This window comes from Myotis davidii, unplaced genomic scaffold (assembly GCF_000327345.1).
Source record: "Myotis davidii unplaced genomic scaffold, ASM32734v1 scaffold69, whole genome shotgun sequence".
NCBI classification, from domain to species: domain Eukaryota; kingdom Metazoa; phylum Chordata; class Mammalia; order Chiroptera; family Vespertilionidae; genus Myotis; species Myotis davidii.
The window spans coordinates 25,070-39,018 of NW_006300363.1; the positions used below are offsets into that span (position 1 = coordinate 25,070).

A 13,949-nucleotide genomic window follows, 5' to 3' on the forward strand; every position below is an offset into this window, starting at 1 on the left:
GTCTTCTAGACCCGAGGCGGGAAGAGGGGTTGGAGTGGAGAGTCTAGGTCTAGGAGCTCCCGAAGCCGCGGGAAAGGAACAGCACTGAGAGTGCCCCGCGAGAGGAGGCGGGGAGAGGGCCAAGAGGACGGGGGGCCAAGGGAAGGGGTGTGACCGGAGGCACGAAAGGCTCTTCGTGTGCAAAACGGAGGAGAAGCCTTGAGAGCGGCCCGTTCCCGGGCAGGGCTCTGCTGGCTGGGGGCGCGGTTGGCGGTATCCGAGACGCGGAGGTCGGGAAGCGGCCAGGCGCTCGGGAGTCGCTCCCAGACATTCCAGCACCCGCTTCCCCCCGGAAAAAGAGAGGGAGGGAGGGAGAGCAGATCAGACTTCGGCAGGACCTAGTTTAGATTAAGGTCACGCACCCCAAAATCGTGGCGCGTCTGTGTTCGAGGGAGGTGAGGCGGGAGGAGGGGGGTGGTCCGGGTGAGGAAGGGAACTCCCCGCTCGCCCACCCCAGCTCGGTTCCCAGGTTCAGGACCTTGGACAGCCACACTCCTCCTTCCCCGCCCCTCCTCCCGCCTTTCCCTTTTCCTACTTTGCAGCCTAGAGATCTCTGCCTGCCCCTCTGGGCACCTTTGCTACATCTGGAAGATATGGGGAGCGGTACCCAAGGGCGGAAACTGATCTGCGGGAGGTGGGGGCCGAGTGGGGCTCCCCGCCTCCCCACCCTTCCTCCACACACGCCTCCCCTGTTTCCATAGCGCCCATCACCGGAGCAACGAGCTCTGGGATGGAAGGAGGCTGCTGCCCAGGGCCCAGCACCCTCAGTGTCCCCATCAGCCACCCCATGCCCAGGCACACACCCTTCGTAGCGCCCCGGGACTGGTTGTGTCTCGGCCCCTTCCCTCGCTGGGACTCTGTCCCTGGATGGCCCAGAGAGCCCGTATGTGGCCTCCTACCCATTGGAACTGGAGGGAGCCAGCTCAGGTCCTGCGGCTGGGGTTGCCGGAGCCCCAACTTCATTGCCCAATCCTGTCAGACTTTGACACTGGGGACAGGCCCGGAATTAGATAAAGGGGTGCTAAAAAGAGGACCTTTCTTGGAAGTCAGGACGCTAGTCGTGACTCTCCTCCTCCCACGAAGGAGATTTGTGAGTGTCGGTGATCTCTGCCTTCTAGTTTCCTGTCAATAAAATGGGTGTCATAGCACCAGAATCCCTGTCCTCTCCCCTCTCCAATGGGATGACAGGGTAGTGGCTAGGGCTGTGCTTTGACAGCTGTGCACATGTGGAGGAGTGGACACTGTGGTGCAGACCGTCCCCAAAGGTTTTCCCCAGGTAACACCCGTAACTCACAACAACCATGTGAGGGAGATATACGGTATGAGCCTCCACTTTGCAGGCGAGGAAGCTGAGACACGGAGAGTTCATTAACGTGCCCAAGGTTCCGGAATCAGCCATCAGCAGAGGTGGGGTGGTGGAGCCCATTCCCTAGCTCACCACGCCGTACTGCCTCCCACAGTGAGAGCATACTTGCTTGAAGGCAGGGGGATGAACGGCCTGAACTCTTGGGGTTCCTTCTCCAATCCCCTAGTCGTTCCTGTCCAAGTCCCAGGTTGCCCGTAAGTCCTTGTCCTTGTCCTCTATCTCTTCTTACTCTTATTTCAGAATATCCCAAAGCAGGACCCAGGAATCACATGGGAGCCTGGGAAGCGTCTGGCTCTGGGACCCCTGACAACAGGTTGGGGGAGGTCCTGCCCACGTGGAAGCTGAGCTCCCCTCCTGCCCTGGGCCTGATCCTGACCTCTTCTTCCCACAGACAGTAACTTCCTCCTGGCCAACGCGCAGGGCCCACGGGGCTTTCCCATCGTCTACTGCTCTGACGGCTTTTGCGAGCTCACAGGTTACGGCCGCACCGAGGTCATGCAGAAAACCGGCAGCTGCCGCTTCCTCTGCGGTCCCGAGACCAGTGAGCCAGCCCTGCAGAGGCTCCACAAGGCCCTGGAGGGCCGTCAGGAGCACCGGACTGAAATGTGCTTCTACCGGAAGGATGGTGAGGGGCCTGGCCTGGCCTGCAGCCCTGCCCAGACCCCAGGCTTTACCCAGAGTCCACTTGGCACAGTGAAAGCTTGGGTGCTGGTCCCTGCTCCCCTGCCCCCCCTCCCCCCGACACTACCACAAGCTGGGTAACGCTGAGTGCACCCCTGACCCTTTCCGGCCTTGGTTCACCCATCTGGAAGGTGAAGGAGTCAGCGTTGGACTTTTCCAGCTCCAAACTTTTACCAAACCCTTTGACTATGCCCAGGAACCAGGGGGTCAGGGATGCCACGGCTGCTCACCTTCTCCCTCCATCTTTCCACACCTACAGGCTCAGCCTTTCGGGGCCTCCTGGACGTGATGCCCATCAAGAATGGGATGGGGGAGGTTGTGCTTTTCCTCTTTTCCTTCAAGGACATCACTCAGAGTGGAGGCCCAGGACCCGGCCCCTCCGGAAGCCACGGGGACAGCAATCATGGTAACCGCAGGTCTGGGGAGAAGGCGCGAATGGTCAGAGGTCCTTGCCCAAGGTCATACAGCCCTCTCCCTCCCCAGCCGCGTGGGATGAGGCCCCATTTATCGCCATACCCTTCTTTCCAATAGAAAGCTCCCTTGGCAGGAGGGGAGCCAGCTCAAGACTGCGATTCGCCAGGAGACAGAACCGGACTGCCCTGCGCAGACTGACTGGCCACTTTGGCCGCCGGGGCCAGGGAAGCATGAAGACCAATCGTGTGAGTCCTGTCTCCGCCCCAACACCTCCCGGCCGTGACGCCGAGGCCCTGATACTGCCTCCCTGTTTCCCTGTCTGGCTGGTCTCCCTCCAGTGACTTGTTCCTCTCTCTGCCCATTTCTCACGTCCAACTCTGCTCTAACTCATGCCCCGCCACCCGCCCTCCTTCCATCCCCACCGTCCTTGCTTCCTTGTGACTGAGATTACTCCGCTCAGAAGTTGTCACAAGGCTGGGCTCCAGCAGCAATTATATCACCCAATTCTGGCTGATAAAGTTACCTATGGGGGGATCACAAGCTGGGGTCCGAGGGAGAAAGCCCCCATTGAGGGCCTCGCACCCAGCCTTCATCTAGGACCCCGATGAAGCCACGGATCGGGTCTCCAACCCTCTGTGTAGTCTCTAAGATCGATAAGGAGTGGGGTGTTGTGCCAGTCTCCCCTCAGTCCTGGATACACCGATCTCCCCCTGGGCCCCCAGCACCCAAGAGGAACCTGAGGGAGAAGCTAGTGACCCCTCAAGGCAGGGCTTGTGTCTGATTTGTCATCATATCCTTCAGCAGGTTGAAGGTCACACCTTAAACTCCCCACAAAACATGATGGATTCACAGGGGGCCCTGAGCAGTGTAGCTTGGCCACGGGAGGGTCCGGTGCCACCCCTGAGCCCCTCTTCTGCACCCTCTATCTCTTCGTGGTTGTGTTCGCAGAGTCCACTCCCTCTTTTCCCCAGCCCCTGCCTCTCCCTCCCCCCCCTTGGCTCCTCTTTCCCCCAAGTGTCCCCAACCGCCACCCCTCTCCCCTTAGAACGTGTTTGAGCCAAAGCCATCAGTGCCCGAGTACAAGGTGGCCTCCGTGGGGGGGTCCCGCTGCCTCCTCCTCCACTACAGCGTCCCCAAGGCCGTATGGGATGGCCTCATCCTCCTCGCCACCTTCTACGTTGCGGTCACCGTCCCCTACAATGTCTGCTTCTTGGGCGATGATGACACCCCCATCACGTCCCGACACACCCTTGTCAGTGACATCGCCGTGGAGATGCTCTTCATCCTGGGTGAGACCCTCTCCCCACACAGCCTGGCGGGTGGGCTGGAGGGACCCACTCATCCTGGCCTCGCTCTGTCCTGGGCTGCAGAACCGAGTCACTCAGAGCCCATCCATTTCTGGGTCTTGAGGTCCTAATGGTCCCTGGGCCCTGACCCCTGACCCCTGCAGCCTTCTGCCTCTAGACCTTTCCTCCCTGAAGATCAGCTAAAAGCCCAATCTGTCTCCCCATTTCTAACCCTAATTCCATCCTGGGTCTCTAAGGCTTGTTCCCAGCCTAGCCAGTTTCCTGGCCCTTTGGCCTGAGGTTCTAGACCAAGACACCCTCGTAACAGCCTCTTGCACCCCCAGATATCATTCTGAACTTCCGCACCACCTATGTGTCCCAGTCCGGCCAGGTGGTCTCTGCTCCTCGTTCCATTGGTCTCCACTACCTGGCCACCTGGTTCTTCATCGACCTTATTGCTGCTCTGCCTTTTGACCTGCTTTACATCTTTAACATCACCGTGGTGAGTGACCCCCGTCCCACCAGGCAGCTAACCAACCTCCCAGCTTCAGCCCCGCATCTCCCACTAAGGGACTGACTCCAAACTCAGACCCAGTCCTTCCCATCAACCTATCTGTGACTCTTGGTCAGGCATCCGCTATGGGCAGAGCCCTGTGCTAGGAGCTGAGAAGGACCTGAGAAGGTCTGGGCGCTTGGGGAGCTCAGCTCACCATCTCGGAGGGAAGCTGAGACAAATGAAAAGCTACGTCAAGCTACCAAGGCAGCGTTGGCCTGACACCAAATGAGTGGTGCTTTCCTCATCTTTATTGAACAAACAACTGATGAGCATTTAGCTGTCTGTAAAGCGCTGTGTGGGGCACGGTCACTGGGGAAAAGGGACAAGGATTCAGCCTCCAACAGCCAGGCTGGTGATGGGGCTGGACTCCAGAGGGGCCAGCAGGAACAGCAGAGGGGGATGAGGCGGAACATGGGGCCCCGGTACTGTGCATGGAGGCTGGCACGGAGCTAGCTGACCTCGGAGCTCCAGACTGGGACATGGACTTGGGTAAAAAGGACCTAAAATCTAGCCAGTGCTGGGGAGGTCAAACCAGCCCAGCTGGGCAGAGGCCAGGGTGGCCTGGGAAGGGTTCCTGAGGAAGTTGAGGGAGAGCTAGACCCTAGAAAGGGTAGGGTTTGCTGGCAGGAGATGAAGAGAGAGAACATGGGTGGGGGGCATAGCAAGCCCAGACAAGGAGGGAGAGGTTGTGGGGTGAGTTTGGAGGCAGAGAGCTAAGACCGGTGTCCTCCCAGCTCCCTAGGGGCTGTGTGGACTGCCCTTGAGTGGTCAGCTCTGCACCCAGCCAGTAGATAGTAGTCCAGGGGGAGGGAGTCCCTTCCTCTGTCCCCAGACTCCTTGGTTTGGGGTGGGGAAGTAGAAAGCGGTTTCCCTGTGTGCTCCTCGCTCTGCCACACTTCGCTATAGTGGGAAACCACCTACATGCAGCCGGATTTAACTAGCTGCCAACAAGCTGTGGGCCTCTTCTCCCGGCTGTGTGCACGTGTATGCACGCTCCCACACACGTGCATGTGCGTGTCTGCCCTGAGGCTCGGGCCATTCCAGGAAGAGCTCCCCACCCCTCCCCATCTCCTGTACCCACTAGACTGTGCCAGCTGGGCAGACAGCTGTCGCTGGGGAAAGAGAGAGCTACAGAGAGCCCCTTGTCCCTCCTCCCAGGCCGTGCCCCCTCCTGTGGTAGCTTTAGGAGCACTTGACAGTTTACTAAGTTCTTTCACACATCATCATCACATAGCAACCTCACAATAGTCCTTCGGGGCAGGTTCTCTTATCCCTCTTTTTCAGAGATGGGCACAGAGGCTCAGAGAGGGTGAGTGGCTTGCTGAAGGTCACACAGCTAGCAGTAACAGGCAGGAGATTGGAACCAGGTCTCCAGACTCCTAGTCTAGTGTTCTTTCCAACATAGCACCCTGCTTCCCAGGAAACCAGGGTACCCGAGTGGATGGTCTGGCATACAGGGAGGTGAGGAGCAGTGCTGGGACTGGAGGAGGACACAGCAAAGAGAGAGGATGAGGAGGCACCAGCAGAGCAGTGGAATGGAAGGAGCCAGGCCTGGGACAATCTGGTCCAAGGAGAGGGAGAGGAGGGTCCCAAGGGAGTGGGGCCCAGGGACAGTGACTGGGGGAAGTCCTGAAGGACTAAAGTCAGGAGCTCTGGGAGGTGAGGGCAGGCATTAATTGAGCCTTGGAGAGGGTCCATATGGGGGGCTCAGGGCCACCTCCATCAGCTAACATGAGAGAGAATTGTGAGGTTGTTCAGGAGCCATGAAGGGCCAGGGCTACAGGGATGCTGCTGGAGGCCCCTGAAAGAACAGTGAGGGCCGTCAGACCAGGGTACCCACGCCCTGTCCCAGAGCCCCGCCCTAGTGGTGAGAAGATGAGCCTCCGCCTGCTCCTCATCTCTAAGGTTGGGAGAGCTAGCTGAGGCATTAATAACCAAATGGAAACTGTGGTGGTGGTAATATTAGCCAACATTTACAGGAGCCTTCCTAGGGGCCACTGGCTCCACAGACCCCCACCAAGCCCCACGAGGGTTGAAATCTCGAAGCCCAGGCTCCCTCAGTCCCTGATCTTCCTCCCTCAACATTTCATTGGCAGCCAACCCACAAGAGGAAAGGCCCTAAACCTAAACCTTTCCCAGTCCTAGCCCGTTCCCACCCTACCATACCTCTCTCTGTCTCACGGGTGACTCCCACCACAACTGCTGTCATCACTAGCAACCACTCTTGTCCACAGTTAAGTGTGCTAGGACACGAGGGGCTTTGTGCAGGGGCCAGAGGTCATTCTGTCTACCCCCCTGCCTTTGGCCAGGACTTACTCTTCCCCAGCCCACAGTGCTAAGGGGCAGCATGACCCAAAATGGACTCCGGTGTGAGCCCAGATCTGAGTCCCAGCTCTATCATTTCCTTGGTCTGTGACCTTGAGCAAGTCACTAACCTCTCTGAGCCTTCGTTTATTTATCTGCAAACTGGGAACAATGATGATAATTGGACTGAAAGCATAACTTTTTAAATGAGGATTACAAGTACTTAGCCCAGTCCTGACACATAGTAAGTACTTACCAAGTGTTGGCCATTATTAGTTTTAGTATTATTATTCTCCGTCCCCTGCAGTTCCTGGTCACCCTCCCAAGAGAGAAGAGGTGTTCTTCCTGCTGCAGCTTCCCCTGGCCCCAGGGCATCTGGGGGTGGGACATGGGGGGCCATGGAGGCTCTGAGGAGGCTCTAACAGCCTCCCCCACACACTCCTACAGACATCGCTGGTGCACCTGCTGAAGACAGTGCGGCTGCTGCGGCTGCTGCGGCTGCTGCAGAAGGTGGAGCGGTACTCGCAGTGCAGCGCGGTGGTGCTCACGCTGCTCATGTCCGCCTTTGCGCTCCTTGCCCACTGGATGGCCTGTGTCTGGTATGTCGTCGGGCGCCGGGAGATGGAGGCCAACGACCCACTGCTCTGGGACATCGGTGAGCCCCTGGCCCCGGACTTTCACTGACCACCCATCCACCTGCCCGGTGCACTCGGGCACCCACGCGGACACCTTCACCTGTACCGCCACCCACCACCCACTACCCACATTTCTCTATTCACCCAACCAACACGCATGGAGCTCCTTCTGGATCAAGTGTGGGAGCACTGATTTGTAGACAAGGGCTTTGCCTTGGGGGGACCTCACAGCCTAGCAGGGGAGCAAGACAGGTGATAGGCGATCAAAATAGAGTATGGGACACTCTTCAGTAGTAGGAGGGTGTTTGGGGCAGAGAGAGCAGTACTCCTCCCTGGCTCCTTCTGGTGGCTCCCTACTGCCACCAAAATCAAGTCCACACGCAGTGCACGCCCTCTCTGTCCCTACCTGGCTCCTCCTTACCCCACCCCCCTGTGCTGCAGCCGCACTGGCCTCCTCCAGCACCCGTGTTGTACTGCTCTCTCACTCGGGGCCTTGACCATGTTTTCCTCTCCGGAATCCTTTTCCTTCTGTCTTTCCTCCCTTCACCTAGGTGACCTGTCTGTTCCTTGCGATCTCAGCTAAAATGCTCTGTCCTAAGGGAGATTTTCAGGGACCATACTCCCCACCACCCATTGTATTGGCTTTCCCTAACCCAGTATGACTCCTAAGATACCCTATAGTTCCCTTTTATTTTCTTTTAATTTTAAATACATGTTTATTGTTGATAGTATTACAGATTATCTCCCATTTTGCCCCCACCCCCCACCTTTCTTCTTCTAGTTCCCTTTTAGTAGCTCACCTCCCACCCGTAATGATTTATTTCGCGTCTCTTTCCCCTCCAGACCGTCATTCCCACCAGGGCAGGGAGAATGTCTGGCTGGGTCAAGTCCCAGCACCCTGTGCACAGGAGGCACTCAATAAACGATGAGAGTGTGGCAGAGGCCCCTGAGCAGTCAGCAGTATAGAGCGTTGGTAGCCTTAAGCTGCAACTGTAACCAGTTCACGGTGGCGAGGCTCAGGCCAAGGCTGCCCATGCAAACCTCCCCTCCCCGCTGTAAATACTTGACTGAAGTCGAGTGCAGGCAGCTCGGGGAAACCCGGCTCTCCACCACCTGCATCGTTCCCCCTCCAGGCTGGTTGCATGAGCTGGGCAAGCGGCTGGAGGTGCCCTATGTCAACAGCTCGGCGGGCGGCCCGTCGCGGCGGAGCGCCTACATCGCTGCACTGTACTTCACGCTCAGCAGCCTCACCAGCGTGGGCTTCGGCAACGTGTGCGCCAACACTGACGTGGAGAAGATCTTCTCCATCTGCACCATGCTCATAGGCGGTGAGGCCGGCCTGCCAAGCCAAGCATGCAGACAGGGAGATCGGGGCCCAAGAAGGCCATCCAGACAGGCCTGCATTCATGCACAGACGTTTCCCCGGGCCTGCTGCATACCGGCCCTTGGGGACTCCACAAACAGGCATGGTGTCTTGTTCAGGGAACGGGAAACTCAAGTTCATGACCTAATTGGGGGAAGAGGTGGGGCGGGGGATGAGAGGAGCATCAGGTCTGACCCCTCTCAGGACCACTCTCTATTCCCCTCCCGAGCCAGCCCCTGCCATCAGGTGGGCACGTAGGAGCCCACTGGCCCTCCTGCCCTTCCCAGGAGCCCAGAGGCCTGTCCAGGGCAGGGTGGGTTTGGGAACGGATGGCCACCCTAACCCGCCGCCCGCCGCCAATGCTGCAGCGCTGATGCACGCCGTGGTGTTCGGGAACGTGACGGCCATCATCCAGCGCATGTACTCGCGCCGCTCGCTCTACCACAGCCGCATGAAGGACCTCCAGGACTTCATCCGCCTGCACCGCCTGCCGCGGCCGCTCAAGCAGCGCATGCTCGAGTACTTCCAGACCACGTGGGCTGTCAACAGTGGCATCGACGCCAACCAGGTAGCGAGCCGGGGCTCCAGGTCTTTGCCGCGTGGCTGCGTGGCCGTGCGATGGGGAAGAGCGCACAACCTCTCCGGGTTTGGAATGGAGGCAGATGGGCTACGCAGCGGTTCTCAACCTGTGGGTCGCGACCCCTTTGGCGGTCAAACGACCCTTTCACAGGGGTCGCCTAAGACCATCCTCCATATCAGATATTTACATGACGATTCATAACAGTAGCAACATGACAGTTATGAAGTAGCAACGAAAATAATGTTATGGTTGGGTCACAACATGAGGAACTGTATTTAAAGGGCCAGAAGGTTGAGAACCCTGTAGCCGCTACAGGGAGGTGAGGTGTTATTCACAAGGGCATGTGCCCACTGAAATCCACAGCCCTTTTCCCGTGCACTAGAATTTGGGACATGAAAGGGAGCTCAGGCCTTAGCTAATGCCACGCTCCCTTCGGCCAACAATTCCTGAGCACCCGCTGTGGGCCAGCCTCTGTGCTCAACACAGGGAGCTCCGAGGTGACCACAGCTTTTCCCTCAGGGAGACACCAGCCTGGTAAGGGAGGCAAACAGGTAAATAAATTACACAGCGAATGGGACCCTGCTGCAGGGGTGCACCTGCCACTTGGGATCCCCATTGTGTTGCGTCTGGGCCTAGAGGAGTACGGGCAGGTGGCACCGTGAAGGACAAGAAGGAAATCGGCCTGCTACCAGAAGGCCGTTCCAGACAGGAAGAGCGATAGGAGCGCAGGTCCAGAAATGTTGACACAAAAGAGCAGGGTGAGTTCAGGAAACTGAAGGTAGTTCAGTGAGCCTTCAGGATCGGGAGTGTGGGCACCGTGGCGGGTGGAGAGGGAGAGGACTGCAAGAGCCCGCGTGGGCAGGCCCAGGTCATAGATGCCCTTAGCTTTAGATGTTATCCTGCAAAATGCTGAGGCTGGGGAGTGACCTGGGGATCGAGGAGAGATTTCTAAGCGCAGGCACCATGGGACTTGGTGGTCCTGGTTGCAGAAGAGGAGCTCAGAGTGATTCCCGGGTTTCTGGCGATGGGGGTGTTACAGGAAGAAGATTGTACTTGGGTAAATCTTGGGTACATAGGGTAAAAATGAGAGCCCAGTGTGGGGCTATGATGAGAGTGTGGTGCCTGTGGGAGGTCCTGGTGGAGTCTGCCCCGTACGTAGTTGAAAATATAGGTCTGGACCCAGACGTAGGGCTCTGGGCTTACAGCAGCGGTTCTCAGCCTGTGGGTCATAACCCCTTTGGGGGTCGAACGACCCTTTCACAGGGGTCGCCTAAGACCATCGGAAAACACATCTATAATTACATATTGTTTTTGTGATTAATCACTATGCTTTAATTATGTTCAATTTGTAACAATGAAAATACATCCTGCATATCAGATATTTACATTACGATTCATAACAGTAGCAAAATTACAGTTATGAAGTAGCAACAAAAATAATTTTATGGTTGGGGGTCACCACAACGATCAGATATTATGACAATTCATAACAGTAGCAACATTACAGTGATGAAGTAGCAACGAAAATAATTTTATGGTTGGGGGTCGCCACAACATGAGGAACTGTATTAAAGGGTCGCGGCATTAGGAAGGTTGAGAACCACTGGCTTACAGGGCGTGGGGGAGTCATGGCGCTGGTTGCTATGATGCAGGGAGAGGAGGCTGGGGAGACAATGGGAACAAGAAAGAGATCAACAAGCCACAGTGGTTAAAGGCCTCCATTATATGCGGGTGGAACTGTGACTATTAAGTTTAGGTCTAGGAGGTCATTGATAATATTCAAGATCTAGTGTAACCCAGCAATTTACAGATGGCCCAGAGAGAGGACATGGATTGCTCAAGGTCCACAGCGATTTAAAAGCAGAGTTTGCATTTGTGTTGAGGAACCAGGGCGTGTGTGAGCGACTTAGTGCGGAACCAAGGGCTGTGGGCAGAGGGGAGAAGACGTAGTCTCTGCCCCAGCAGTTGGGTTGGGAGGTCCACACACAAGTCAAATGGAGGTCAGAAAGGGGTAACTCCGAAGCACAGGGCAAGCTGGAGCTATCTCCTTGGAGACACCTCAGCACGTCTGCAGACATCAAGCAGCAGCTGCAGCGGGGACAGCCCGAATGCCCTGTCCCCTTATGCAGTTGCTACGTGACTTCCCGGATGAGCTGAGGGCTGACATTGCTCTGCACCTGAACCGGGAGATCCTGCAGCTGCCGCTGTTTGGAGCAGCCAGCAGGGGCTGCCTGCGGACCCTCTCCCTGCACATCAAGACCTCGTTCTGTGCTCCGGGCGAGTACCTGCTGCGCCGGGGGGACGCTCTGCAGGCGCACTACTACGTCTGCTCAGGCTCGCTTGAGGTGCTCCGTGACAACATGGTGCTGGCCATCCTGGGTGAGGATACCACCACCACCTACTACCTACCCTGGAACCTTCCCCAGAGGCCTTGTGAGTGGCCAAGAATCTAGGGCCTGGGATGCTTTTAGTGGACATCTGGAATTCTGCTGAGGAGGACTCTTTCTTGGTCCCTTCACCCTCCTACCATCCCCTCTTGACCATTCCCCTCAGGCTCTCCCCTAATCCCACTGGCCATCCCTCAACCCATCAACCCTTCCCCAGTGACTGGTCCCCCAGATAAATTGATTCTTCATCATTGACCTTCAACTCCATTGACCTTTACCCTTTAACTGACCCCTCTGGCCATTCTTTATTGATCACTGATCAATTCCATTGGTCATTCCTCCAACCTTACTAACACCCCTCATTAACTGTCTCTCAACTTCAGTCATTCTCCACTAACCTTTTCCCAATTCCATTGATCATTTCCACCAATCCCACCTCCAGCCATCCTTCAAACACACTGGCCACCCCTCAAACCCATTGACTAGGTATATCCTCTTGGTCCCTCTCCCCAGCTGACTGGCCCCAGCTCACTGTCCCCATCCCTTACCCACAGGGAAGGGGGACCTGATTGGGGCAGATACCATTGAGCCAGGACAGGAGCCTGGGTCGGGAGCAGGCCCGAGCTGTGTGCTGAAGACCAGCGCTGACGTGAAGGCACTGACCTACTGTGGCCTGCAGCAGCTGAGCAGCCGAGGGCTGGCTGAGGTCCTGAAGCTCTATCCCGAGTATGGGGCTGCCTTCCGGGCCGGTCTGCCTCGGGACCTCACCTTCAACCTGCGCCAGGGCTCTGACACCAATGTATGTAGACCCCTACAACTTCCATCTCCGCTGAGGTTCCTTCCTTCAAAGCAGACCTCCCTCAGCCTAGAGAGAGCCTCCTGCATTGTCTTCCACCCGGAAGCATCCTCATCCCCAGGCACCCTGGCCATTGCCCCTTCCATATTTAACATCTTCCAGTCCCACTGAGCCTGCTCCATTGGCCATCACCCCACCCCATGGACCATCTCTCACCACATTTACTTCCAACTGTACTAATCCACCTCCTGTTGGCCCCCCCTCAGCTTCCCTCCAGAATCCCCAAAGGACCCCCACGTCGGGAACAATCCCCCTCGTGTTCCTCATCCATAAAGTTCCTCTCTGGACTGGGCACCATCCCCTGGGGCTTCCTCACTCACCAAATGTTTCCCGAGCCCATTTTGGTTTGGGTCTGTAGGGTACACCCTAGGCCTTTGTCTTTTACTGCTTTTCACACTGACTTTCCACTCAGGATTTCTCTGAGTCAGAGTTGGAGGTATCTCTGACTCAGATCCACAAAAAGGCTCCATATTCTCAAACCCCACAACACTGACGGGTGAGGTGAGGAGGTGTTGCACTAATGGAGGGGGAAGTCGTGAGTAAGATGATCCCCTCTGTCCCCACAGGGCCTCAGCCGCTTCTCCCGGTCCCCTCGATCCCCTCGATCCCCTGGGCCCTCCCAGGTAACATGCCCTTCCTGGGTGGAGTTGAGGTGGAATGGGGGAGGGGTGGGGGATGGGGACACCTTCCTTGGCTCCTCTGCTGCAGGGAGAAGGGAGAGGGGCTGGGGAGCATCATCTGCCAGTGAAGACTGTTGCTTAATGAAAGGGCTTGTTGTTCACTGTCCTGCAACACCAGCTGCTCCCTCTGCCCACAGCCCCACTCTGAAAGCCTTGGCTCCTCAGACAAGACCCTGCCATCTATCACCGAGGCCGAGGCCGAGTCAGAGCCCGGAGGTGGTTCCAGGCCCCGCCAGCCCCTCCTCCTGCCCAGCCTTAGCCCAGCAAGGCCCCGAGGCTCCCTGGTCAGCCTTTTGGGCGAGGAGCTGCCTCCATTCTCAGCCCTTGTCTCTTCCCCTTCCCTGTCTCCATCCCCATCCCCTGCCCTGGCTGGTCGAGGCCACAGCCCCTCCTCTCATGGCGCCCCCAGGGGCTTTGCTGCCAGGAAGCCACCCCAGCTCCTTATCCCCCCACTGGAAACCTTTGGAACTACGGACCTCAGTCCTCGGTGAGACACCAGCCTCCCCTGCTATTTCCATACCCCTGCTGGCTTCCAGAACTTTCTCTGGGCTCTGTCCCCAGTGCTCCCCCCTGTCTCTGCCCCATGTACCCCCTATGCCCTTCCTGACCCACCACAGCTTGCAACCCCATCCCACCCTTTTGTCCATTGCTCCTCCCCAGCTCCCTGGCACTGCTGCCCCCACTCACCCTCTGCCTGCTCTGCTCTGGCCCTCACCCTCGCCCCATGGGATTGATGATCACTGCCTCTGTCCCAGCATAGTGGACGGCATTGAGGACTCCGGCAGCACAGCAGAGGCTCCTA

General features: G+C 57.4%; 1 protein-coding gene across 1 annotated transcript in view; it reads left to right on the forward strand.

Moving 5' to 3' along the window:
* Positions 1–1,360: 1,360 nt before the first annotated feature.
* The window catches only part of KCNH4 (potassium voltage-gated channel subfamily H member 4), a 16,750-nt gene continuing 4,161 nt past the window's right edge, over positions 1,361–13,949 (forward strand). The window contains exons 1-14 of the mRNA XM_006776732.2: positions 1,361–1,379; positions 1,797–2,030; positions 2,346–2,492; positions 2,618–2,745; positions 3,546–3,789; positions 4,131–4,288; positions 7,094–7,301; positions 8,415–8,609; positions 9,013–9,212; positions 11,354–11,603; positions 12,166–12,410; positions 13,034–13,090; positions 13,285–13,634; positions 13,903–13,949. The exon at positions 13,903–13,949 is cut by the window's right edge and continues 72 nt beyond it. Coding sequence (XP_006776795.1) covers positions 1,361–1,379; positions 1,797–2,030; positions 2,346–2,492; positions 2,618–2,745; positions 3,546–3,789; positions 4,131–4,288; positions 7,094–7,301; positions 8,415–8,609; positions 9,013–9,212; positions 11,354–11,603; positions 12,166–12,410; positions 13,034–13,090; positions 13,285–13,634; positions 13,903–13,949 — 2,482 coding nt within the window. The remainder of the gene's footprint in view (positions 1,380–1,796; positions 2,031–2,345; positions 2,493–2,617; positions 2,746–3,545; positions 3,790–4,130; positions 4,289–7,093; positions 7,302–8,414; positions 8,610–9,012; positions 9,213–11,353; positions 11,604–12,165; positions 12,411–13,033; positions 13,091–13,284; positions 13,635–13,902) is intronic.